Genomic DNA, 26,309 nt, shown 5'->3' with positions numbered 1-26,309 from the left:
TTCTCATCACAGAACTGTTGAGAAAGTCAGCGGAGCACACGCTGGTGGACATGGTGCAGCTGCTCTTCTCCAGGTAACTAGAGAGAGAATGGAAGAAGGGATGTAGGGATGGGTGGGGATTAGGAACAGAGTCGTGTTCTTGCTGTTCACATAATCAAACCGAACCTGAGACCAAACACAACAGGAACTGGGTCTGTCGCTGTAACAGGCTCCAATTTCACTCTCAGGCCTCTCTCAATTACCTCCGGAGGTTTCCGACTTCCCCCTCACACGCAGACAGGGACAGGTGAAAGCATCAGTCTCTGACAATGCAAAGCATAGCTAATTAACAGGCCCACACAGAATCTGCCCATGTTGACCCCTTTCTGCACCATGTTGTGTTGGGGCGGGGACTGGTGGAAATGTGTGCCCATTGCTGCGTCCCAATTCCTATACTATTCGTTCTAAATAGTATTCAAAAATATAATTAGTATGTCTCAAACCGCAGTATATTGAAAAGGTTTGCGAAATTCAAAGTGTAGAACCAATTACACTCAAACGGCTAATGTTGCCTACAATACAGTAAGCGTTGGATGTGAATTAGAACTACAAACTCAGGTAAAAACTGTAAACAAACTACAAACATGGCAGACCCAGTTGAGGTTGTTTGAATGACTAATAATTAATCCGCTTGTTAAGTGTGACGTCACGCGCAGCGGCTTCCGGGTCCAAGCTTTCTATCAAACTGCATGGAGAGACTCATCAAATGGTAATAACGTTTACAAAGTGATGTAATACTTTCGAAATATATATATATATATATATATATATATATATATATATATATATATATATATATATATATATATATATATATATATATATATATATATATATATATATATATATATATATATCCATGCCTAATATCCGATGGCCAGAAAGTGATTTATTTTTTATAAATTGTTACAATTTTGCCATTTGTGTACATTATGATTTTATATAAAATTCACTCTAAAGTGTGAAATGACTAAAAAGTGGCCATAAACAAATATTTTCTCAATTCAAATGAGTAGCGGACAGGACCTAGAAAGAGTATTCGATACGTCTTGACTTAACAAGGGGATATCTAGTCTGGAAAATATAAAGAAAGTAACTGGAAAATATTTAAATCACTTGTCCATGTTATATTTTCATCTGCAGCAATAATGTGAACTTAAAGATGTTAGCTTTTGAATGCATAATTATCCAAAGAACTGAGGAGATTTTTCTTTGTGGTAAATGTATTTACTTTTTCTTAACGAAAAAAAGTACATACTTTTAGGATGTAGAATAAGTACGCCAATTGGGCACATGTTTCTGTGTTTTACGTATGTTTTTGAATAATTAGTTTTGAATAAAGTCTCTTATGTTTACAGATTCTGCAATTATTATATACAAAATGTGATGTTGTTAAGTCTGGTTTATTTTCAAGCCTGGTTTATTTTCAACGTGTCCGCTAGTTTGCTTGAGTGCGCACGGTGAATGTGACGTCATCGCAGTGTTTGCGTAGGTTCGCTTTGGGTGAGTGACATGATTTCGACTGGTGGATTAAATTTTTTGAGACTCGAGCAAACAGTTCGCGTCGCACCGAGTTTCATTTGAGTTGAATAATAAATCATTTTGAAGAGATTTTGTCTGAAACAGGTACGACTGTACAGACATCTTTATGATCCGTCCATGTGTGATCATAGTGGTAACCAGATAGCCAATAATTCTTGGCTAGAAATTGCAACAGCAGTGGGAAAGGAGGAAAGTTTTTGTTAAGTTTGGAAAAACCTGAAGCATAAATTTATTAAAGCCAAAACAGATTATTTAATTACAGATATGTTTTTTCATCATTCATTTTGAATTTAAAATAATTGAATAGTTACAAAACTATAATAATTAAGGAACAAATGATATATTTAATTACTGAAAAGAAATATTTGAACCTATTGGTTTACAACGTACTGATGCCCTGTTTTTTTTGCACTTTATTGGTGATAATGGGTTATTCTTTCTATAATAAAACATGTATATTTGTAGAGCCACCCATGTTCTGTTGTCATTAATATTTTAACAAACTTCAATAGGTAGAACTGTCCAAGGTATGAACAAATGCAAGTGATGCATCAAAGTTTGATTATAAAAAAATTTTCAATGGTTATAAAAATCTTTATAATCGTCAAAATAATGTATAAAAATAATTAGTTTAAAAATCTTCAATAATAGTAATGATATGACAGAAACTTCCTCCTACTTTGTTTATCTGTCTGATTTTACTGTCCGATCTGTTTCTTTTGACCACTCCCTGACGTTCTAAAGAATATCACTACGCTGAATGCGTCAAGTATAAAAGTCTCGTCCGTTTCGTGAGGTTCGTGCGCAGTCAGCGGAGGAGTGCGATGCGGCTCCAGGTGAAAGTAAAAATCAGGCTTTAGGGATAAAGTACATCCAGGAGGTTGTTATTGCAGAATAAAGCCCAACAGGTTTATTGGCAGACCGATACAAAACGAAAAGAAAACGGTTAAATGAAGTTAACCTCCGTATGATTAATTCACAAGATGGCACCTTACAGTTTCGAAGTTCCTGGATGCACTTGTGTTATTTAGCGGTTGTCATCTCGGGATAACATACTTTTGGTATGTTGCAACTGACCGATCAGAACCCGCTTAAGTTTACTTCATTATATTGTAATTAAATCCTAATCTAATCATGGCATACCATATATCATTTTAAAGGTCTAAGACTTCTCAATACATATTTTACAATTTTTCTTTGTTAAGTAAAAAGAGTAATGGATTAAAGCACGCTATAATTGCTCATGTTGTTCTGTTCATGTACTTGAGTTTTGTTTGATGCATTTTAAAAGAGTGTTTTATTGCAGCAGGTAAAATTAAAGGTACTGTACATATTAGGCATGGGACCATAACCGATTTCAAGGTTTACCACGGTTTGGAAAAGTCAAGAGCTGCGTCTCAAATGGCACACTATGTACTTATGCACTTACACACTCAACAGTATAGTATATGTATGTAGTGTCGCCCCAAATGGAGCACTAATGTTTATTTACTAAGCGGAAATTCAAACCATTTCCCTGATGACTTTGACGGTTGCCAAATCAAATTATTAAATTACTAAACTATTAAATAATACCTGTCATCAGTATAATCGCATTCACCATCGGGAGGCGCTATAATCACTCTCGTTGGAGAATTTTGCTTGCACCATCTAAAATAAATAAAGTTATCCAACATGTGCGCTCTAGCCCCGCCCCTTCCGCTACGTGAGCAAAGCTGCGGTCATTGAGTGCATGAAGTGTCCATCATTACACACTTCATTTTACCGGTTGAATGAGTTTATCATCCGGGTAATTAAAGTGCACTAATTATTTTTAGAGTTTTCAGTGTGAACGCACTTACACTATATCACAAAATGGCGTGGAATAGTGCATAAGTATGCAATTTGGGATGCAGCTAAGGTTTTAATACCGTTAAAATGTTCTGTTATATTGTTACCAATGTATATGTAAGAATTTATTTTATGTATTTTTATGTGTTCTAAAGAAATCTGTGTTTTTGAAACTAATGAAGAAAGCAGAAATCTGATTTACTATTAAGCCTGACATGTTTACTTTTCCAAAATATTATAAATGTTTCCTAAATTAAAACTGATTGTTCAATAGGGATATCTTATTTTTAATTAATTTTTTTTTTACCCAGACATTTGAAAAGAACTTATTTTAGAGCAAACCGTGAAACCGTGGTATTTGTATACAAGGTTATTATACCCTCAGAAACTTATCCCGACCCATGCCTGGTACACATATCTGACTGTTTGTATTAAAGGACAAAATTGTATTACAAAGAATATATAAATATATTTATAAACTTTAAAATTTTAATACAAGAATTATTGTGTTGCTAAGTGAAATATCAAATTGTTTACAGATTGCATCGTCAATACACCGAGGTATCGAATTGAACAGAATCAATGGCATGATAATCGTAACCGAACCGTGAGACCAGTGTACGTTCTACCCCTACTTGATACTAAATTAAACTAAAATATATATATTTTTATCTATCCACTTTCTATCTCTGTGTCAGTTAATCATATCTAGTTTCAAATGATATTGCAGTAAATTTATTCAGCAAACCCTACAGGCTTTCTCTCTCTATCAGTGCGTAAAATTCGAAAAAGGTTAGCGTTCCACCTGGGCCTACTTTAGAAGCTTAAATTATTCAGATTATCAGTTGTCTTTGGCAGAATAGTAAGAATATTACATGCCAAGGTGATATTCGAACGTTGCGTTTGCAGCGTTAAAGAATAAAGAGTATTAAATGCAGATTTAGTCGGCTGACATCTTTAGTTCAGTCTATTGTTACAGTAATCATGAACACACTAATAATATCTTCTCTTAAATTTTAAATCCCATCTAACTGGCAGTTCTATGATGGTGGTGTAATTGTGAACAGAAGCCCTTAGTCTTCTGCACGGGTCATAGTGTACTGCTGCTCTAATGCAATAACATGATTATGGGGTGGCATTTATCAGAGGTGCGTATCCACTCGCATTAGACTTCCAGTCACATCCCGCACAGACGAGAGGATGAGACCGAGGCGCACATCTCACTCTACCCATCTGCATATAGATTAGACACGCGCACACACACTCACAATCACACATGTGCATGCAACAGAGACATAATGACCAAATTCTGTCTTTTATGAAAGGCTGAATCAAAATGCATCAGACGATGTTTCTTGCGTTGAAGCATTTGAATAATTTTACATCGTTTTGACCTGGTTTCAAACCATGTAAACATCCCCTATTTGTTTTTATAATTCCACGCACTGCAAATGTCCTTCAGGTGTGAAGTGTTCATTAATAATTTTTAATTATAGCCAACAACACCTTTTAATCTTACATGCACGCACACAAACACACAACATGAGTTTGCCGCTCCCATTGTGCACGTTCTTATTGCCCAGACCCTCTTGTCCACGTCGCTTTCACAATGAGGGTGTGAAAGGCCTTAATAATGAGTGTGTGTATTTCTGTGTGCCTAAGGGTAATAAGCGGCGAATGTAGTGTGTGTGTGTGTGTGTGTGTGGTCGAGAGAGCCCGAGTAATGAACAGCGGATCTTATTGAGTGCTCAGAAGGAGGCTTAAGCAGCCCGCTGAAAGCATTAGGGATGTTAATCTGTTGGACTCACAGATCATCCCATAATCAAGCCGGCAAGACAACACTCCATTAACGCGGAGCAGAGTTAACATCGGGAGCCGTCTCTCCCAGCCTGAGCGCTGACATCTCACTCTGAGGAAAAGCCGCAGTGTCCACACAAACACGATCACACATGCAGACAATGCCTTCTGCCTGAGAACATCATCCATCTAATTCAGCTAATGAATCAGAACAGGAGGTCAGAAGTCGCGACCTCGGACACAAAGATGCTGAGTCTTTGGACATATTGCCTGTTCTCCGTGTTTCTCAGAGCGGTCATCATGCCAAATGTGTTAATTAAACTGCACTTTTGCGAAAGTTTTAGTTTTGCACTATTTTAGAGACCTGGTAACAGGTTTTGTCCAAAAAAAATAATTACACTGTAAAAAATATGCTATTTAATAGTTTCCATATTTTGTGAATCTCAAGCAGTGCTGAAAAGAATACTGAAAACTTAAGTAAAAGTACCATTACTTGCCTAAAAATGTAGTGCCAGTAAAGTAAAAGTATCTGTTGTAAATATTACTCAAAGTATGAGTAAAAAGACCTTTCAAAAGTACTCAAGAGTAGTGAGTATTATGCTGTAAAAAGCTGACGCATTCACATGCAATTTGTGGATGTGTGTAAACGTAACATTCTGTAGTGCAGGGGTCGGGAACCTTTTTACAGAGCCATTCCAGATTTTTTTGGTTTTAAAGAGCCATTGGGGTGTGTGTATGTAGAGCAAGTCGTCAAATGTTGTTGAATTTACGCGTGCGAGGTTACCATAGCAACATAAGTTGTTTGCCCTTTATTAGTGTCGCAGTTAAAGTTTGGTCGAAATGTCCTTTTATTGTAAACTGATTTCTTATTCATTTTGCTGTAAAAATAAATAAATAAATGAAATAAAATACAATTAAAAGGGAATTGTTATTGTATTTTCAATAGGAAACTGGTTTCTAGCGATGGTTAAAATTCTTAAACCGTAAATTATTACAGTATTTAAGGGAGACAGCTGGAGAGCCACGTATTTTTGGCCGAAGAGCCACATGCGGCTTGCGAGCCATAGGTTCCATACCACTGCTGTAGTGCATTTAGTTATTGCCCAGCAAGCACACAACGTCATGAAACGTAATATTAGTTTAGATTTAGGTTGTGATGTCAGATGACCAAAATTCAATGTCTAGCCAGCGTCTAAGGACCATGTTATTTTGACGTTAAATGACGTTGATTTTTGATTGTGTTGAAAAGTGACCAAAAGCCAACATCTTAAACCAACGTCATATTGACATCAAATACTGACTTTTATTTGTCAGGTATGGCAACCAAAATCCAACATCTGATAGACGTCATAGGGGTAACGTCCAAACAACGTCAAGCTGTAACATCATTAGACGTTGATATTTGGTTGATTTTAGGTTGGACGTTGCACATTGTGGTCGGACTTATGTTGGGTTCTGGTGTCAACCCAATTTTCATTTCCAAACAAAATGCAATGCCCGCGATGTTGGGGTACAACGTCAATCTGACGTCATGATGCCATTTCGGTCATCATACAGTAAACATCAGTGACATTTTCTCATTTTCATTTTCTCATTAGTGACATGCATCTAAACAGTCTCTGGGTCAATGTGTGTAAAGATTTTGGACATCTTCTTGGACACTTTTAGTGCTTCCAAACGGTTTACTGCAATTATAAATCACCCATGTCTTGAGGTAGTTCATCATGATGTGATTTACCTTCTATGATTGGACAGGAATCACAGGACTGATTTTTCTAATCCCCATTGACATGAAAAAATAAAGTAGTGACTGCAGGTTGAAGGAAAGTCTTTAAAGTTTTAAGGGTTATTGTTAAAAATAAATTCCTCTGCGGAGGAACTAGACTGAGATGCGCACTAAAGAAGTGCTGGAAAATCAAATGCACCATTCCAAAAAGCTATTGTGGACTGCAGAGCATAGGTGATCGAACTATGTACATTAAAACGTCCTAAAATAAGCATAGCATTCTGACTTCAACTGTATATAATATATTTACTGTATATAATATGCATTTATATATTGGTTCCATTGGTGCAGTATTGCTATTCATTTGGGCGGCTTAAATGATTTGTGGGTGGGGTTTTTTTTGCCACTAGTTAGAACGGACCTGTAAAAACAGCCAATTAAACTTGTTGCCATAAATGCATTCAAATATCTAGCAAACTGAAACGCATGTATGTGCTTCTCTACAGATTACCACAGTTCAAAGAGGAGGCCAAGAGTTATGTGGGCACTAACATGAAGAAGGTAAATATAAAATCCTCTTTGCTATCCATTCCCCCCTAGTCCCTCCACACCCGTTTCCCATCTGCCTTCATTTCTCATTTACTTTATGAGCTTTGTTACGTAGAGGTCTTCATACCCATAAGTGAGGTCAGTTGCTGTTGCATAATTATTATACCCATGTGTGTGTGCGTGTTTGTCATCCATCAGGTCACGAAATAGAAAGTAGTGTCTATTTAGTAAGAGGGTAACAGTGTTTAACAGCTACTGTCGATTCTTTATTTGAAAGACTTCTGCTCCTTTTCATTGCAGTTATTCAGGGATCAGAATCTTCTTTCTTTTCATACCTGTTTGTTGTCTTTGAGTTCATCCTTTACCCGTTTACCTGTTCCAACTCGCAGATCCCAGGCTGTATTCTGGACGCGCAGGATTTTATTTATGCAGATCAGCCTAGAAACACCAATCAGACGGGCTTAGAGAGGGTATAGCACATTTCCATGCATTAAAACAGCAGTTTTTTTTTTCATTGGGTTGCAGCAAGTGCATTTAAATACGCTGGTGCGCATGGCTTTATGTTTGAATGCATGGTGGGGAGATTCGCTAAGGAATTAAAGCAGCCATTTGTTATAGCAAGAAAACACAATCATTTCAAAGTGTTTCTTTTAAAGGGATAGTTGTGGTCAATATTTATATAATTGAAGCTATTTTGACAACATCTGTACGACGGGATTTCGTTTTGTTTTGTCAGTAAATTTAAAATACACATTTTAGAAAAAAAAAGTCACTCGTGTTTAACAAAGACACGTTTACCTCATATGAATACTAATATAAACAGTAGCATTGTGATTCGTTATTGAAATTTATTTATCTATCTATCTATCTATCTATCTATCTATCTATCTATCTATCTATCTATCTATCTATCTATCTATCTATCTATCTATCTATCTATCTATCTATCTATCTATCTATCTATCTATCGTATCTATCTATCTATCGTATCTATCTACTGTATCTATCTATCTATCTATCTATCTATCTATCTATCTATCTATCTATCTATCTATCTATCTATCTATCTATCTATCTATCTATCTATCTATCTATCTATCTATCGTATCTATCTATCGTATCTATCTATCGTATCTACTCTATCCATCTATCTATCCATCTATCTATCCATCTATCTATCCATCTATCTATCCATCTATCTATCTATCTATCTATCTATCTATCTATCTATCTATCTATCTATCTATCTATCTATCTATCTATCTATCTATCTATCGTATCTATCTATCTATCTATCTATCTATCTATCTATCTATCTATCTATCTATCTATCTATCTATCTATCTATCTATCTATCTATCTATCTATCTATCTATCTATTTACTGTATCTGTCTATCTTTGTTATGTTATTGAAGTATAAATGAGTCTTTTTTTTTACTTTACTCTTTTATAATATATTAGTGCTCGGTAAAAATTAATCACGAATAATCGCATCTAAAATAAAAGTTTGTTTTGACATATTATATGTGTGTGTATTCTCTATGTTTATTATGTATATGTAATACACACCCATACATACACAAAACTATACATATTAATTTTGTTTCATAGATATTTAAATGTATTATATATACTTTGTATAAACGTATACAGTTTTATATTTTTTTATCGAACTATAAATAAACATTTTCTCAAACATATGCATTCATGAGTGTATATACATATTAAATATACGCAGAACATGCATGTACATTGTCAAAACAAACTTTTATTTTTAATGCGATTAATCACAATTAATATAAATCTATAGTCAAGTCTGAAATTATACCCCTGGCAATTTCTGACTTAAAGTTTTTCTTCAAATGTAAAAAAAAACTGAGAAGTATTTTTTCTACAATGAAGTGTTATTTACAGCCAAAAACAAACAAACAAACAAACAAACAAACAAACAAACAAACAAACAAACAAACAAAAAAACAAACATTTGCAGGTTCAATAAAATTAACTTCAAGTCAGAATTTGACTGGGATTAATTTCAGGCTTGTATATGTAATATATATTCACTTATTCACTGCAATGTTTAACATTGTAATTAGCATTGTAATATGTACTTGAAAAAATATGTATTTATTTATTTATGTTATGTTGAAATTTAAAAGAAATTTATTTTGTTTTATTTATTTATTATTATTATTATTTAATTGTGGTTTATTGCTGTTATGGTGTATTCAGTGCTCAGCATATATATAAGTACACCCCTCACAAATCTCTCTTTTAAATTCATAATTTCAATAGGAAGCTATATAATATTATATTTGTTGCATATACAGTTATTCGCCCCCTTTTAATTTTTTTCTGTTTCAAATATTTTGCAATTGATGTTTCGCAGTATGTCTGATAATATTTTTTCTTCTAGAGAAAGTCTTATTTGTTTTATTTCGGCTAGAATAAAAGCAGTTTTTATTTTTTTAAAAACCATTTTAAGGTCAAAATTATTAACCCCTTTAAGCTATATATTTTTTCGATAGGCTACAGTACAAACTATCATTATACAATAACTTGCCTAATTACCCTAACCTGCCTAGTTAACCTAATTAACCTAGTTAAGCCTTTAAGTGTCACTGTATAGAAGTGTCTTGAAAAAATCTAGTAAAATATTATTTACTGTCATCATGGCAAAGATAAAATAAATCAGTTATTAGAAATGAGTTATTAAAACTATTATGTTTAGAAATGTGCTGAAACAATCTGCTCTCCGTTAAACAGAAATTAGGGAAAAAAATTAACAGGGGCGAGTAATTCAGGGGGGCTAATAATTCTGACTTCAACTGTATATTAGATTAGTCAGTACTGAAGACAAATCTGGAGCTTATCTAACAAAATAACTAGCAGCCCAAAAACTAGTACACCCAAATTTATATGTTAGAGAAAAATATTAAATGCACATTTTTAAAGGGAAATTCAAGAGAAAATCTTGTAGGTTGTAATTTATTTTTTGTAATATTTTACTTGAATGTAATTGTATTATCTTTCAATTTCTGAATATCTTTGGTGACTAAAATAGATTTTTTTTGTTATGCAGTTTTTATTGAACAGTTGAAAATAATCTTGCAAACATAGTTATAGACAACTGCATTTTCAATTATTACCCCACCCCACCGACTCCTGGTGAATATAATAATAAATAATGAACAAAAAAGGAAATAAATCAGAGCAAAAACCAAAAAGAGAGAGAATAATAATAATAATAGTAAAAAAAAAGATGGAATAAATAAATGCGTAAATAAATAAATTAACCTCTGCATTTAACTCTCTTCTTACACTTTTAACAAAGGTAGATGCATTGGACTTTTACATATAGGTTAAATAAAATGCAAAGCAAAAGCTCAAATAAATTTTTTGTAAATATATCTGTTTAATAAACCTTATTTGTTTAAATGCACCAAAATACATTGCCTATATTCACTGAGAAGTGGATAAAAATATTAATTTTCAAAATGGGCTGTACTCAATTATGCTGAGCACTGCATATATATTTATGCATTAAGGGGACTAGTCTAAATGGTTTGTAGTAATCAGTAATGCGCCACAGATGCTGTTGAAAGAGCTCAACTAAAACGAAACATCTCTTTCAAAAAAAGGAAGTGCTCAAGTTGCTCTTACTATGAATTAAACCTGTAAAACAAATCTCTCATGTATTGTGAATATGGAAATATTAGGATTTGTGAATAATACCTCATTTGAGTGTGAAGTAAAATTAGAGCAAAGCATCAGTCTAATGAAAAGGTTTCTGGTGAACGGTCATGTAAACAATGTAACATAGTTCAGGTCCGGCTTTCTATTTTATGCAAAGGGAGTTTAGTTGAGGTGAAGCCACATCAGGACATTTATTTTCATTTTAATTCCATAGTTTCATTTGAATGTCACTTTCTATATTTGAATGTATATTCATTTTCTTTAAAGCCCAGAAAACCTGTTTGACTGCCATTTTTGCATGTGTGTTCCTGGTCTGTTCATAGCTTCCATTATCTTTTTCCTTGGTTAGTCTCCCCGATTTATACATGTTTGTTTGTGACGTATGCTGAGGTGCCTACTCCCCCACTTTCCTCTCAGAGACGCATTGGGATACTGTCGTTGAATGGGTGTTTTCTGATAGTGAGTGTATGTGTGTGCGTGCATGGATGTCGTCCGGGTATGCGTGTGGTTTTCTCCCATGCATGTAGTTCTATATGTGTTCCATGTCATGCGTCTCCCTTTGAGCTTAAGACATGTCCATCACTAATCACGGGGCCTGCCCCTTCTCTCCTGAGGCTTACAATATCTTATGGAAAAACAAACGAGTGCAGGTAAGGAAGAAGAGTTTGCTGCAGATCAAACTCACTTTATCTTTCTAATACTCCATGTACTTAAAGGATTAGTTCACTTAAAAAATTAAACATATTATTAGTTACTCTCCCTTATGTCTTTCCAATCCCCTGAGATCTTCGGCGTTCATCTTTAGAAAGCAAATGAAGATATTTTTGATGAAATCAGAGAGCTCTCTCATCCTCCATAGACAGCTGAAGCATTTTCAAAACATTCATTGTGACTTCAGTGGTTCCTGGAGCCTCATAGGACTAGTTGAACACATTTGTTGCAAAAAATAAAATAAAATCCTGTAAACTCTTTTTCCAATGTCTTCTCTTGCTCATCGGGATGTGTGTTTACTACAGGCAATAGAATACTTGTGCATTGTTCTGCTCACTTTTATAGAAACATAGATATATACACTAGATATCGCTAGAGCCAGACGGAATCTGCGGACGTTTTTTGCTATTTCTGCGGAGAATTTTGGTAAAAATCTGCAGATTTCTGCTGAATTATTTTGGGAGTATCATAACTAAAACCTTAATATATAAACTAAAAAATAATATCTTTTAAACTTTTATATAATGTTTAAAATGCAAATCCAATTAGATTCACTTTATTTGGTAAACAAAGCAAGTCTCTCATATAATATCTCTACTAAAAGACAGAAAATATTATTACTTTACACACTGCATTGTACATAAATCAGATGAACGTTTTCATATTAGTCAATAATATTACCGTAATTAATTTAAAAACTGAATAAATATAGATTTACACACATTTACTTAAGGAAATAAACCGAATTAATGATCTACAGAAAATCTGCGGAATTCTGTGTGCGCAGATTCCGTGTGGGGCTAGATATCGCATACGGACCCTGACCATGTGTCTATAGCGCCGCCACATTTGTACAGTGCTCCCAAAACAAATGTCATTCAACCACATGAGTCAAGACAGTGTGCCAACGTGAAGATGCTGGACGGGTGTAGTAACGAGCAAACAAAGGCAGAACATTTTGTTTTTTTTTTACGTTTTTATATGTTTTGTGCTCATTAAGTAACGTTATTGAAGATAACACAGTCACTTACTGCACTGACCATAAGGCAAAGTAACACCAACTCGCACTAAATACTAGGCTAATTTCTAGTTTTGTTGAATAAAATCAGCAAACAATGCAAAAGAAATATGACAAGGAGATGTTGCGGTGCTAGAAACTTGTACTATTGTCAGCTAAGTGAACGAGTCATTCATAACGGAGATTCATTCACAAACGAATCGCTCCCTCTGTCAGTATGAGAAGTGAAAGCAGGAGAGGGGACAAGTGTTTCAGGACACGGATTAGATCAAATCTAACAGAGGAGGGAGGATAATACATTTACATGCGCACACAAATGCACACTCTTTGTCAGCAATGCCCGTGCAGTCACATCTAGTGATGTGACGTTGTGCGCCGAGGCTTCAAAGCATGTATCAAAAAAAACAATACATCTCGCAGTGAAGCAGTGTACTGGAGCTTGATTCGTTTTGCCATCATCACGTGATCAGTGACGTCCGAAGCTTCATTTTCGCCTGTACCCACTTGACTGCTTCAAATTTTGATTCAAAGGTTTATACACCCTCATGGGTTAGTAAAGTGTATAGCAAGAGATTAGGTGTCGATTACATGCGTTTCGACTGTTTCAAAGCACTGCACCGGTCCCACACACCAGTAATTAAACTAAAATACAATAGTAACTTATAGTAAAAAGGTTTTGAAGCATACTAAAGTCTATAAGCGTATTTTTTACAACAATCTTTAAAGAAGACCACTGCCTATCTCAGTATAGTGTTTAAAGGAGGTCAGCTGACGAGTGCGAGCCGAAAGCGTCACTTCCGTAGCCTCCTCCTTAGAGGATCCGCCTCCCATGCAGGAATCGCTGGTTCGATCCCTGTTTGGAATGAGTGGTGGGGTGAAAGAGTAGTTGGAATAACTTAAATGTAAATACTTTTAAATACCTTGGATTTTACTTCAGCCATCGGTGGTGTAATGTAACATACCTTAAGTGTAAAAACTACAGTAATTGAGTAATTTATATTACTGTTGTTGTATTACTACATTAATGAGTTGGTCAGTTGTGAACATTTGACAATTTTGCAACACAGCGCTTTCCCACACTTTAACCAGCAGAGGTCCTCATCGAGTTCTGATTTAGAAAGCTTCGAGTAACGAACCTTTTTCCGATACAATTGGGTCGAGCACTTCAGAAAGCTTCATTTCACCATCACTACTCACATCCATCGATGTAGAAAGTGATATATAATTAGAATTTTGTAATTTAAAAAAATATATATTTGAGTACTGACCACAGGGAAAACTCCCCATTATAGATATATGTCTATGTGTATATCTCTGGCTCTTGAAGGCCACAGTCTTCCATTGCAGCTTGGTGCCGCATTCATTTCAAAGGAGCGCTACCCTGTACTAAAATGGCGGCTTTATTGACGCATTCCTTCCAATAGACAACAACAGGGCAGGCGACATCTAATGTATATATCTTTGTTATAGCAATATGTCACACTGCTTGTAGTAAATGTGCACCCTGACGTAGAAGAGAAGGTTTTTTGGCACGTAAAAGTGTTCATGGAGTTTAGTTTGTCTACAGTTGAACCACTGTAGTCACATGTAGTGTTTTGACAATGTTTCTAATTGAACGCCTCAGGACTGTTGCTGTCTATGGAGGATGAGAGAGCTCTCAGGTTTAATCTAAAATATCTTAATTTGTGTTCTAAAGATGAACAAAGGTCTCGCGGGATTAGAAAGACATGAGGGTGAGTAATTAATAACAGAATTTTCATATTTGGGTAAACTAATGCTTTAACCTTTGACCTTACTTTTGACAATGTTACTGGTGCAGGTTTAATTTATGTAACTCTTGTTTTATGGTCTCACTGGGTTTTTTGGAAGGTAGTAGAACACACTGAGATAAACATTACATGGTTAGTTTCAGTAACGTGCTTATTTTCGGGCGTTTAAATGCACATAGTTCGGTCACCTATGCTCTGCGATCCACAATAGCTTTTTGGAATGGTGCATTTGATTTTCCTGCACTTCTTTAGTGCGTATCTCAGTCTAGTTCCTCCGCAGAGGAATTTATTTTTAACAATAACCCCTAAAACTTTAAAGACGGGACCTAATAAATAATAAATTATATCATCTTTTGATGTCACAAGGGTGTTTTTTTTGTTGCTGGTAGTTTAAATTCTTATGTTTTTACTAAGAACTCATCAATCAGCCAATTGTAGCAAATATTTAGCTTTTCATCACCTCTCTATGCTCTGAAAATACATATGCATATGTTGCAATAAACTTCTTGTTTACTCTGTACACAACAGAAATCAACAGTTTTTTTTATGTCGCAATTATTATTCACGATAATTTACATTTTTAGAAATGTCTTGGTCACAATTTATATTAAGTGCCATTAATTATTGTGTTCTTATGCTTAAATAAGTCATTTGGTACAGTTCACGTATTTGTTTACATACATGTTTTTACATTGGACTTATGTTTTACACTGGTAACCCATCCCTTACACTTTAACCCACCCTTCAACCTTCCCATATCAAAAAAAAACTGTTTCTATCCTTACCCATATCCCACCTCAATAAAGTGTCATATAATACAGTACGAACACAGCAAATACATTGTACTTATCATTGGATGCTAGTACCTACAGTAGTAGTTAAGGCCACTTAATATGAAGTGGGACATTTCATCTGAATTATTGCACTTCACATGGTGTAGGAATATTTCCAGTACTTTGTTGAATCTTTGCCACGAACGATTAAGGCAGTTCTGAAGGCAAAAGTCCAACACAGTACTAGTAAGGTGTACCTAATAAAGTGGCTAGTGAGTGTATAACTGTATCTTTACTCAGATGACAACAGTAAATTTGTGGAAATCGCTATATTCTAAACTCTCATTTTATTTCTAAAAAATGTCTCCGAACACCTGTCTTTCTGTTTTTTTCTGCTGTATTTATCATATATGATTCTTCATAAATGATAACATAAGTGTTAGTCATTTTAAAGCACTGAAACCAGCCAATAAATTTATTTCCCTTTCTCATCTAATTTAAAATAAAAGTAGTTGGAAAAAGTTTGGTAACTTTGGCTAGTTGATAAAGTGAAAATCGCATGTACAGACACAGATCCAAGAGATTTTCTACAAAATGACATGTCTGAATATCTGTGTTTTAAGCATCTGCTTTGTGTGCTGGCTTTATGATAATTTCAGCTGTCATGAGGTTTTGTTTTCGTCTTGCCCTTCTGTGTTTTTTTTTTTTTGTTAAGTGAACTGCAGCATTTGGCTTTAACAAGTCCATGTTTGTTTTGAAGCTAAAGATGAGAGCCGGGGGAATGAGCGAGTCGTCCAAGTGGAAGAAACAGAAGCGTTCTCCCCGTCCCCCTCGTCACATGGTGCGCAGTCCTTCAGGACAGATGGATCCAGCTCAGTCCAGCACTCTCACCAACAACCTTTCAGGTGCTGACATGCATTCTCTACTGTTTTTACTTCTAACCCTTAAATGCATTCATGTTTTGTCAATCGCTATTACAAATTGGAGTCTTAAAGACCCAAACCTCTATTTTTGAATGAATATCTGAGTCCTGCAGCGGGTAACACTTTATTTTAAGGTGATGTAGTTACACACATTCCATGTACTTACTATAATAATTACAGTGAATTATGCACAACTGTGAACGACGTGGTGGCGCAGTGAGTAACACGTTCGCTTCACAGCAGGAAGGTTGCTGATTCGAGCCTTGGCTGGGTCAGTTGGCGTTTCTGTGTGGAGTTTGCATGTTCTCCCAGTGTTCGCGTGGGTTTCCTCCGGTTTCCCCCACAAGTCTAAAGACATGTGGTGTAGGTGAATTGGGTTGGCTAAATTGTCCGTGATGTATGTGTGGTGTGTGTGAATGCATGGGTGTTTCTCAGTGATCGGTTACGGCTGGAAGGGCATCCGCTGCGTAAACATTTGCTGGATAAGTTGGCGGTTCATTCCGCTGTGGCGACCCCAGATTAATAAAGGGACTAAGCCGAAAAGAAAATGAATGATCGAAATGCATAATTGTATATGACTAAACATAAACCTAAGCCACACTCTAACCCCAACCATATAGTAAGTACATGTAATTAATTTATAATACTTAATAGTTGAATAAATAGTTAGACTGGAATAACGTCGCAAAATAAAGTGTAACCTCACCCCAACCATATAGTAAATATGTGTAATTAAAATAAAGTGTAACCCTAATATAAACCTCTCCTGAACTTAAAATGGCAATAAGTATAGTTATAAATAAATAGTTTCCCTCCAGTGCTCATATACAGCCATATCGTACTGCTGCGAGTGTAATATTGCGTTTATACAACAGTTTGAAGGCATAATCGTGAATATAAAAAAGAAAATCAAACACGGAGAGTCTAAAAATCCTTTTGTATGAGCAACTACTTCCGCCATTCTTTCACATCTCCAGCTGACGTCAGAACAGCAGAAACCGTCGCTCATTCACCAGCGTCACATCAGATATAATATTTGAATGATTCTCTAATGTACTGTAATATCTAAAGTACTGACAAAACAGGTGATTTTGCCCACATTTTAAGATCATAAAGCTGAATGACATGAAATGCCATCAGTCTACAGAGATTTCTTAGTATTTCTCTGTTGCAATCAGGAGATCACAATAATTAACCCTGAAAAAGCCAAAGCAACGCAATCACTACCAGATTACTGTTGTGTTTGCGATAAGGAAAACGCTAAACACATGCGGGCATTTCTTCTTTCTGTTTACTGAACTCGTCTGCAGTAACAAAAACAGGAGACTCAGGGTTATATAAAGAGTGGCCATTACAAAATACACACATTCCTGATGTGAGTCCCATCTCACACTCAATACTCTACAATTACTATGGTATAAATACAGCACTACAGCATACAAAAGACAGAGAGATCGACTTAGAATGTCACTTACCTGTTTAATAATGATTTGATCAGCTGTAGTTAGAAATGACGCTTGAGTTTGAGTTTTTCTTCTCTAAGGGCTTATTATGCTGTCTCTGTCTTCATCTTGTGGATGGACAACGTCAACAGTCTTTTGTAGGCATTTGTAGCTCTTTTGAAAATAGCACAATCTCATTTAAATTTAAGGCAGTTTCAAAGGCTTAGAAAACATTTCCGTGAGGTATTTTGAGCTGAAACCTCACATACTGTACAACTTCACTCTAGGGACATCAGAGACATCTATTTTTACATCTTGTAAAAGGGGCCATAATACAGTTGAAATCAGAATTATTAGCCCCCCCACCTTTTTTTTTTTTTTGTCTTTTTTAAATATTTACCAAATGATGTTTAACAGAGCAAGGAAATTTTCACAGTAAGTCTGATAATATTTTTTCTTCTGGAGAAAGTTTGTTTTATTTTGGTAGTCTACAGAACAAACCATTGTTACACAATAACTTGCCTACTTACCCTAACCTGCCTAGTTAACCTAATTAACCTAGTTAAGCCTTTAAATGTCACTTTAAGCTGTATAGAAGGGTCTTGAAAAAATATCTAGTCAAAATATTATGTACTGTCATCATATCAGTAATAAGTAAATGAATCAGTTATTAGAAATGAGTTATTAAAACTATTATGTTTGGAAATTGAATGAATTAAAAAAAAAAATTCTCTCTGTTAAATAAATTGGGTAAAAATTAAAATGGGGGGCTAATAATTCTGACTTCAACTGTAGGTACTCTTTAATGTATTGGCAGAAACATAGGTAACACTTTATGTTGATGGTACATTTAAGTATTAGTAGACGGTCTGTTGATGCTGCTTCTTCAACAGACATTTAACTGACTATAAGAAACTTTGCAAGTACATGTCAACTTATACTAAGCCAAACCCCAACCTAACAGTCTACTTATAATCTAATGAGAATTAGTTGGCATGTAGATGCAATGTAACTTAAATTCAACAAACAGACCATTAAACTAAAGTGTGACCTGACCGAAACACACTTTTTTTTCATGATTGTTTGATTAATAGAAAGTTTAAAGAACAGCATTTATTTCAAAATGGAAGTCATTTTAAAACATTGAATGTTCTGTCACTTTTGATCAGACATTTTAATACGCTGTTTAATCTGACTCTTTGCTATTGAAATATCTGCTAATGCGTTTGCGTGAAACAAGAAGGAACAGAATCTAGTCTAATGAAATGATTAAGTCAGCAAATATTATTCACAAAGTGATTGCTGTAATTTTGACTGATTAAAGTCATTCTATGAATATTCGGTATATGAGCCAGATTGATGTTGAAACCAGCTTGTGCGGTCACCCTGTCCTCATCCTAGCGTGTCGATTTCAGGTGGAGTTCCCTTCATAGAGCAGCACAGCGGAAGTTCTTCTACATTTCCTGGTTCTGACAGTGCAGCTTCTTCCATCTCCAGCCCCACCACTGACAGTGGCTTAGACAGTGGCTCCAAAACCACCTCAAAGGAGGATCTCACAGACCTGGACCAGAACAGCTCAACGGCCACCACTCCCATCACACCCTCCGCAGAGCCAGGCAGACTGGAATCACAGGTAACCCTCAGGCCATCACTAAACTGTCCACAGGAACACGGGTGTTTTTAAAACTACACATTTTTTGACATTGTTTGTCCACATCAAAACACAGGTGACTGAAACTTTCTAAAAACTCTGGCCAGGGTGAAGATTTACCGAAACTATGGGTACAGTGTGGTCATGTAGCCACTAGGGCTGGGCGATAAATCGATTTTAGCGAAGTTCAGTTTTCAATCAGTTTTTACCCTAACAAGTGACTCTCCCCCTGGGCTCTCGTAGTTCCTCTCGCATTGCCATAGAAACACACAAACAAGGCGAGGAGAACTCTGAGAAATGTTGCGCTCTTTGAAATGAAATGAAAAACAACACAGACACACAAATACGATTGATGCGATTGAAGTAAATTCTGCACATTTGTGGCAAAACGCATCCTCTGTTCTTGAGTTTGCATTGATTTGAATCAATGTCCCTTTCAAGTATATCTTCAGTGTTTGCTTGTATGCGATGTACTTTTGCAAATAAATACTTAATTTGGCATGAACCCCGCATTAAAGGCTTTTATCTCAATCCTGTTGTTTCGGCCTGTCCTCAACATGCATCACAGTACGGAGAGATTTTTTTTAAAGGGCACCTATGGTGAAAAATCTACTTTTCAAGCTGTTTGGACAGACATATGTGTAGGTATAGACTGTCATATTGGGGTGATACACTGATAAAAACTTAAAAAGTTAAAAATAACCATATACATAGGGCTTGGCGATTAAAATCTGTATCGATATTTACAGATCTGATTATCATAATTTGTTTTGTTGACAGAGTTTAAGGTTTACTGTATCGTTATTATTCACACCTTAAAGTTTGCTTTGATTGTTCATCGTTCACACTTTACCATTGCACACACTTTATGCAACATTTTATTTATCAAGTTTAAGGGCCTTATTTTGATGATCCATGCGAAAGTCCAAAGCGCAGGGTGTCAGAATCCACTTTTGCTATTTTAAGGATGGAAAAATCCACTTTGAGTCGTGGCGCATGGTCTAACAGGGTTGTGCTTATTCTCTTAATGAGTTATAGGTGTGTTTTGAGAATAAACCAATCAGAGTCTCATCTCCCATTGCCTTTAAGAGCGAGTTGCGCTGCGCCACAGCGCATTTGCTATTTACATGGTGGACTTTGTAAGTGGAAAAGTGCAAAACGTCAAAACGACTCTTGCGCCGAGCTGAAACTAGCAAACAACAATTGCGTCGCGCCACATTGCGCCGGGTGTATGATAGGACCCTAAGAGTCTCTTTAACACTTATGTTTATTTTATTATAAAGAGATCAGGTTTTTTGTTTAAATATTTTTGTTTTTGACTATTAAAACTATTTGTCTTAGTAATGTTGGTAAATTAAAATAAAGCGATTAAATAAATTTAAAAATCCTAATGTTCCTAATTGTATTGTTAAAAAATATTCAATAATTATCGATATCGGGTGATATAAAACATGATACTGTGATCATTTTTTTTGCAATATTGCACAGCCCTACGAGTATGTGTGTACATGTCCTGAAGTGTCCATGTCCATGTGATTGAGCTTGATGGTTCTGTCTTTTCAGTCTGAAGGAAGAGGAGTGGAACGAGCCCAGTCCGCCTCAGTGGAGTCCATTCCTGAAGTCCTGGAAGACCGAGACCTGCTGACTGACCAGTCTGATTCAGCATCTGTCCATGATATGGACTATGTGAACCCTAGAGGAGTGCGCTTTACACAGTCCACTCAGAAAGAAGGTAAATAAAAATGGCGAAGGAAAATTCCGCTCTTTAAAGGGACAGTTCACTCAAAAATGAAAATTCTGTCATAATTTACTGTACTCTCGCTTTACTTGTTTCAAACCTGTTTGAGTTTGTTTCTTCTGTTGAACACAAAGAAAATATTTTGAAGAAAGCTGGAAACCTGTAGCCGTTGACTACTATAGTGTTTGTTTTTCCTGCTATAAAAGGATACAGGTTTTCATCTTCAGAATAACTTCTTTTGTGTTCAACAGAATAAACTCTTAAAGCTTTGGAAACATTTGACAATGTGTCTGTGGGGTCTTTAAAAAGTAAGTTGATAAATCAATGTGGAGAAATTTAAGGTCCTTAAAGTATTAAAATTTAATGCTATTTTGCAAGGTATTAAATTTTATATCATTTTTGATCATGCAATGTATGGTTGTATGCTAAAGTTTGACTGAATTAAGTCTGCCAATATAAAGATGCTGTGTAGTTTATTAAATCAATAAAATTCTGCTGGATTTGACATCGTGCTGCTTTGTTTACTGCAGCAACCAAGGTAAAACCATTATTTCTGTAGTTCTTTAGGCGCCAACCTGCTGAATTAGCTAGACTTAAAAGATTTTTCTTCAGTATATGAATATAATGTTTTAGTTTTGGATAAGTTTCTTACATTAATATTTAGTAAATATACTGCCAGTTAAAATCTCGCCTGTGTTTCCAGTCAAAACCTAAAGGTCTTAAAATGTATGGATGGAGTCTTAAAAAAGGTCTTAAAAGGTATTGAATTTCACTCTGATTCCTGTATTTACTCTGTTTAAGTGTGAGTAAATAGGGATTCAATTATTATTTTGGGGTGAACTGCTTTTTTAAAACCCCAATATATACTGATAAGCTCGATATACAAGAACAAACACAATTAAAAAATGACAGTTGTTGAAAAACAGTTAAGTAAGCATCTGATTATAGTGACGTGGACATGTATCGCACATTTTATATATCATTAGACATATATATTGTTTTAAGCAGTGTTTCTCAACCACGTTCCTGGAGGACCATCAACTTAGCACATTTCCATGTCTCCTTAACTAAACACACCTAATTCATAGCATCAGCTCATTAGCAGAGACTGAAAGACCTGTTATGGGTGTGACAGACAAGGTAAACATGCAGCGCTGGTGGTCCTCCAGCAACGTGGTTGAGAAACACTGGTTTAAAGCATCAGAAATTTTTTGAACTCCTTATTTTGATTGAATGGACATTACACCAGTTCATCAGCTTCTCTTTGTATATCGGCCCGTTTACACAAGTTTCCTGAAATATGATTGGTGTCTTTTTGTGTTTCTCCAGGTGCTGCCCTTATCCCGTATGGTCTGCCATGTCTGAGAGAGCTCTTCCGGTTCCTCATCTCTCTCACCAACCCACACGACCGCCATAACTCTGATGTGATGATGCACATGGGCCTTCAGCTTTTAAACGTTGCCCTTGAAGCCGCACACATCGCCCCCTACCAGTCATTGCTCGGTCTGGTCAAAGATGAGCTCTGTAGGCACCTCATACAGGTAAACGAAATCTCTAATCTAAATGGTAGGATGTATATGTTTTGAGGTGTACTGAATGTTCTCCGTCTGTCTTTTTGTAGTTGTTAGGTGTGGACCGAATGAATCTGTACACCGCCTCCATACGTGTGTGCTTTCTTCTGTTTGAAAGCATGCGAGAGCATCTGAAGTTCCAACTTGAGGTATGTGATGTTTTTTTTTTATTTATTTATTTTTTGCCGTGAGATATAAAGAATCTCAGATGCTAAGAGTCACTCTTTTTGTGCATCTACAGATGTACCTGAAGAAGCTAATGGACATCATTACCTCAGAGAACCCGAAGATGCCCTATGAAATGAAGGAGATGGCCCTGGAGGCCATAGTACAGCTCTGGAGAATCCCCAGCTTTGTCACAGAGCTCTACATAAATTATGACTGTGACTTTTACTGCTCCAACCTGTTTGAGGATCTGACCAAATTGCTCTCTAAGGTGAGCCGCTTCAACTCCTGATATCCCCATAACACTGAGGACAATATATTAAAAGTTTGGCAACAGTTACAAAAGTATTTTACATTATAAACAAAGTAAAAAACTACATTAACTACGTTAACTTGCAATAAGGTTGTATTAGTTAATGTATTTACTAACAGGAACAATGTCCAATACATGTACTACTGCATTTATTCATGTTTGTTAACTAGGGATGTAACGATTCACCTGACTCACGATTCGATATGCTTCACGATGCTGATCTCACGATTTAGTCATGATTTTTTAACAAAATCAGTGTTTCCTCTAGGATTTTTTTCCAGCTTTGGCGACAGACTCTGTTGGGCCTTTTACACAGATCTACCAACTACCTTTGGCGATATTTCATTGACATATTAATATAAGTCAAGATCGCATTCATGTAATACGAGCATGTGAATCTCTGTGCTCGAGCGCCGATTTCCTCTGCTCGTGCGCAAAACTTCATGCGTGCCCTCAAATATACGCTGCTCAAGTGCAGAATTTCCTTTGCGCTCTTAAATAAATGCTGCTAAAGTGCGATTTAGTGCGTTTATGTAAATGTCTCCAACATTTTTTAGATTTGCTAGGAATATTTGTGAATGTCTCCAATAGACCTACAGAGCGGCATTAATGCGTCTTGAAATAAAGTAAAACGGTTATAAACTCCAGCAAGATAAAGTCATTGTATGCAGAACCCCAGACCTTTATCTATAAATAAAATATAATTATGGAAACTGCGTTCATAACTGAAAGCTACGTCGTGTTTGCTGGCCTCACGCATCACGCACCTGTCAGTCAGTCAGCATATCACCTTAAAGGGTTAAAAAAATAACGCACAGAACGCACTACAATTACAGAAAAGTTTGCGCTGTTATAATTAGCTTACCTTTTAATAGGTATTGGTGCGATTATAAACCGCTATTTAAAAAAACGACTGAATGTTTTGAATGAGAAGCTGTAATGTAGCCATGGCGGGATGAATTTTTGGTGTGGCGCCCCACCATGGAAGAATGAATGTAGCAGAAACCATGAAAATGCTGCAATTTTTTTTGCAAAATAATATACTTTCTGCCATAACTAAATTGCTATTTTAAAAACAAATTCCAAAAAGAAGACTCGTTAATATAAACAAAAATATATAATCAAATCAAATCACTTTTTCTTGTCACATCATCAGCAGCACATGTGCTGTGATGAGTGAAAAGCTTAGGTGCTGGCAACATACAACATACAAAATACAACAACATACAACAGCATACTCCCAAAAAAACAGGACAATGTAAAATTGGCAGTGTTGACAGTGATATGTACAATGAATGGGTGTACACCTAATTGTAAGCATTATTGTTTTAAAGTGCAGTGCATGCTACATATTGACGCATATATGTGTCTATATGTATATATTTTATTATATTTTACATATTTTTATATATTTATAATTGATCATATTATATTTTATATATAATTTTAAACTGTTTTCTGGCATAAGATGCGGTCTTTGCACATTTACAATGTCCCCTGCTGAAAAAAACTCTTTCACTAGGGATTGAGATGGTTGGTGTGGAGAAGTAGGCCTTTCCTAAACCAGAGAGCAGTGTGTACAGAGGTGGTCAATAGACCCTCTGCTCCAGGAGACTGGCCACTGGCATAAAAAACTTATTATAAAATGACTAATTATATAGTAGGATAGAGACACGAGTTGAACATGATTATGAAGGTGAATAATTCATATTACTTGTATGATTACTTAGTATAAGTATCAGTTTGATACACTTATGAGATAGTCTTGAACATTTTAAATATTCAATAATAATAATAATATGCATGAACTAATTTTAAAAGGAGAGGGTAAAAATAATCTAATACCTGTTTCTGTAACAGAAAAACTTTCAGTCTGATAAATATCTTCACACGTTCGCTATGAAAACACTGATGCACTGTGTGATCTCTGTAGCAGTCGTCGGGGCAAGTAACTGGAGCTGCAAATCATCCGGTCCGCATGGTTTGGCTTATTAATAATTTTTTTTTTTGCGTATAGATGTCTGTCACAGTAGTTTTTCACTGTGCTGACTGTTTATGTGCATCATATTCGTTGTTCTGTCAGTGTATTTGCACAGTTTGTTTTAGTTAGTTAATTTTAGTCTGCTGTGAGCTCTTGCTCACCGCTGATGTGGAGGTAAAACGAGTGTGCACCTGTAAACAGCGCCCCCATCCGTTCAAAAGAAGAAAAAAAGTATCGCAATTCGTTCAACATTTCTACTGATTTGAATCGTCACATTTAAATCGATTTTCAACCGGCATACAGTGAATCGGTACATTCCTACTGTTAACATTACTTAATAGAAATAAAGTTGTTCGTTGTTAGCTCATGTTAATTTATGTATTGTTCATTCTTAGTTCATGTTATTAAATACAATAACTAACAACTAATAACTATCATTTTATTAAATGCCAATCATAAATGATCATAATTGTTAATGAAATAAAAATTTGCATTAGGCTAATCATTTTCTATTTGTTTTATGTATTATTTATTTAAGGAGTTATTTTTATTATAGTTCATCAACTTGCAACACTTGAAAGTGAAATTAGTTGCAATTAGCTGAAAAATGTCTTTTTTTAATATTTATTTTGAGGTAATATTAATTTAATATCAAGTGTAGTGTTTTGGTTAACTGTTCCTTGTATCAGCGTTAATGTGTCTTAGTATAATTGTGAGGCCAAAATATTTATTTATTTATATATATATATATAAATATATTTGTAATTTTCCTTTTTAAATTTAGTTGTTTTGGTAATAAATTTAGTAAAGTTTTAGTAATTGTGTTTTGTTTATTTTTTTCTTTAGGGGTTTGTTATTTATTCATGTATTTAGTCTGTCAACTTGTACCTCTCAAAAGTGAGATTTTGCTTTGGGCAGTTAGCTAAAGTGAAAAGTTTTTAACTAATCTTTAAAATTTTATTTATTATCAAATATAGAGTTTGAGTTAACTATAATATTATGGTATGGATAACTACATTAATAGTTTTCAACCATTTCCATGCCTCAAGCTTCATTTAATCAATTCATGAATGG

At 35.3% G+C, this 26,309-nt stretch overlaps 1 protein-coding gene across 5 annotated transcripts in view; it reads left to right on the top strand.

The window, feature by feature from the left end:
• Positions 1-26,309, top strand: part of gbf1 (golgi brefeldin A resistant guanine nucleotide exchange factor 1) — a 197,086-nt gene that overhangs the window by 112,249 nt on the left and 58,528 nt on the right. For 3 of the 5 annotated variants that reach the window (XM_056470372.1, XM_056470370.1, XM_056470369.1), the window contains exons 7-15: positions 13-73; positions 7,441-7,495; positions 7,873-7,953; positions 16,212-16,356; positions 19,232-19,449; positions 21,031-21,199; positions 22,535-22,746; positions 22,827-22,925; positions 23,018-23,212. In XM_056470372.1, coding sequence (XP_056326347.1) covers positions 13-73; positions 7,441-7,495; positions 7,873-7,953; positions 16,212-16,356; positions 19,232-19,449; positions 21,031-21,199; positions 22,535-22,746; positions 22,827-22,925; positions 23,018-23,212 — 1,235 coding nt within the window. The remainder of the gene's footprint in view (positions 1-12; positions 74-7,440; positions 7,496-7,872; positions 7,954-16,211; positions 16,357-19,231; positions 19,450-21,030; positions 21,200-22,534; positions 22,747-22,826; positions 22,926-23,017; positions 23,213-26,309) is intronic. The other 2 variants (XM_056470374.1, XM_056470373.1) reach the window with 1 other exon arrangement.

This window comes from Danio aesculapii, chromosome 13, assembly GCF_903798145.1.
Source record: "Danio aesculapii chromosome 13, fDanAes4.1, whole genome shotgun sequence".
Lineage (NCBI taxonomy): Eukaryota > Metazoa > Chordata > Actinopteri > Cypriniformes > Danionidae > Danio > Danio aesculapii.
This window is presented reverse-complemented; position numbering and strand designations above follow the sequence as displayed.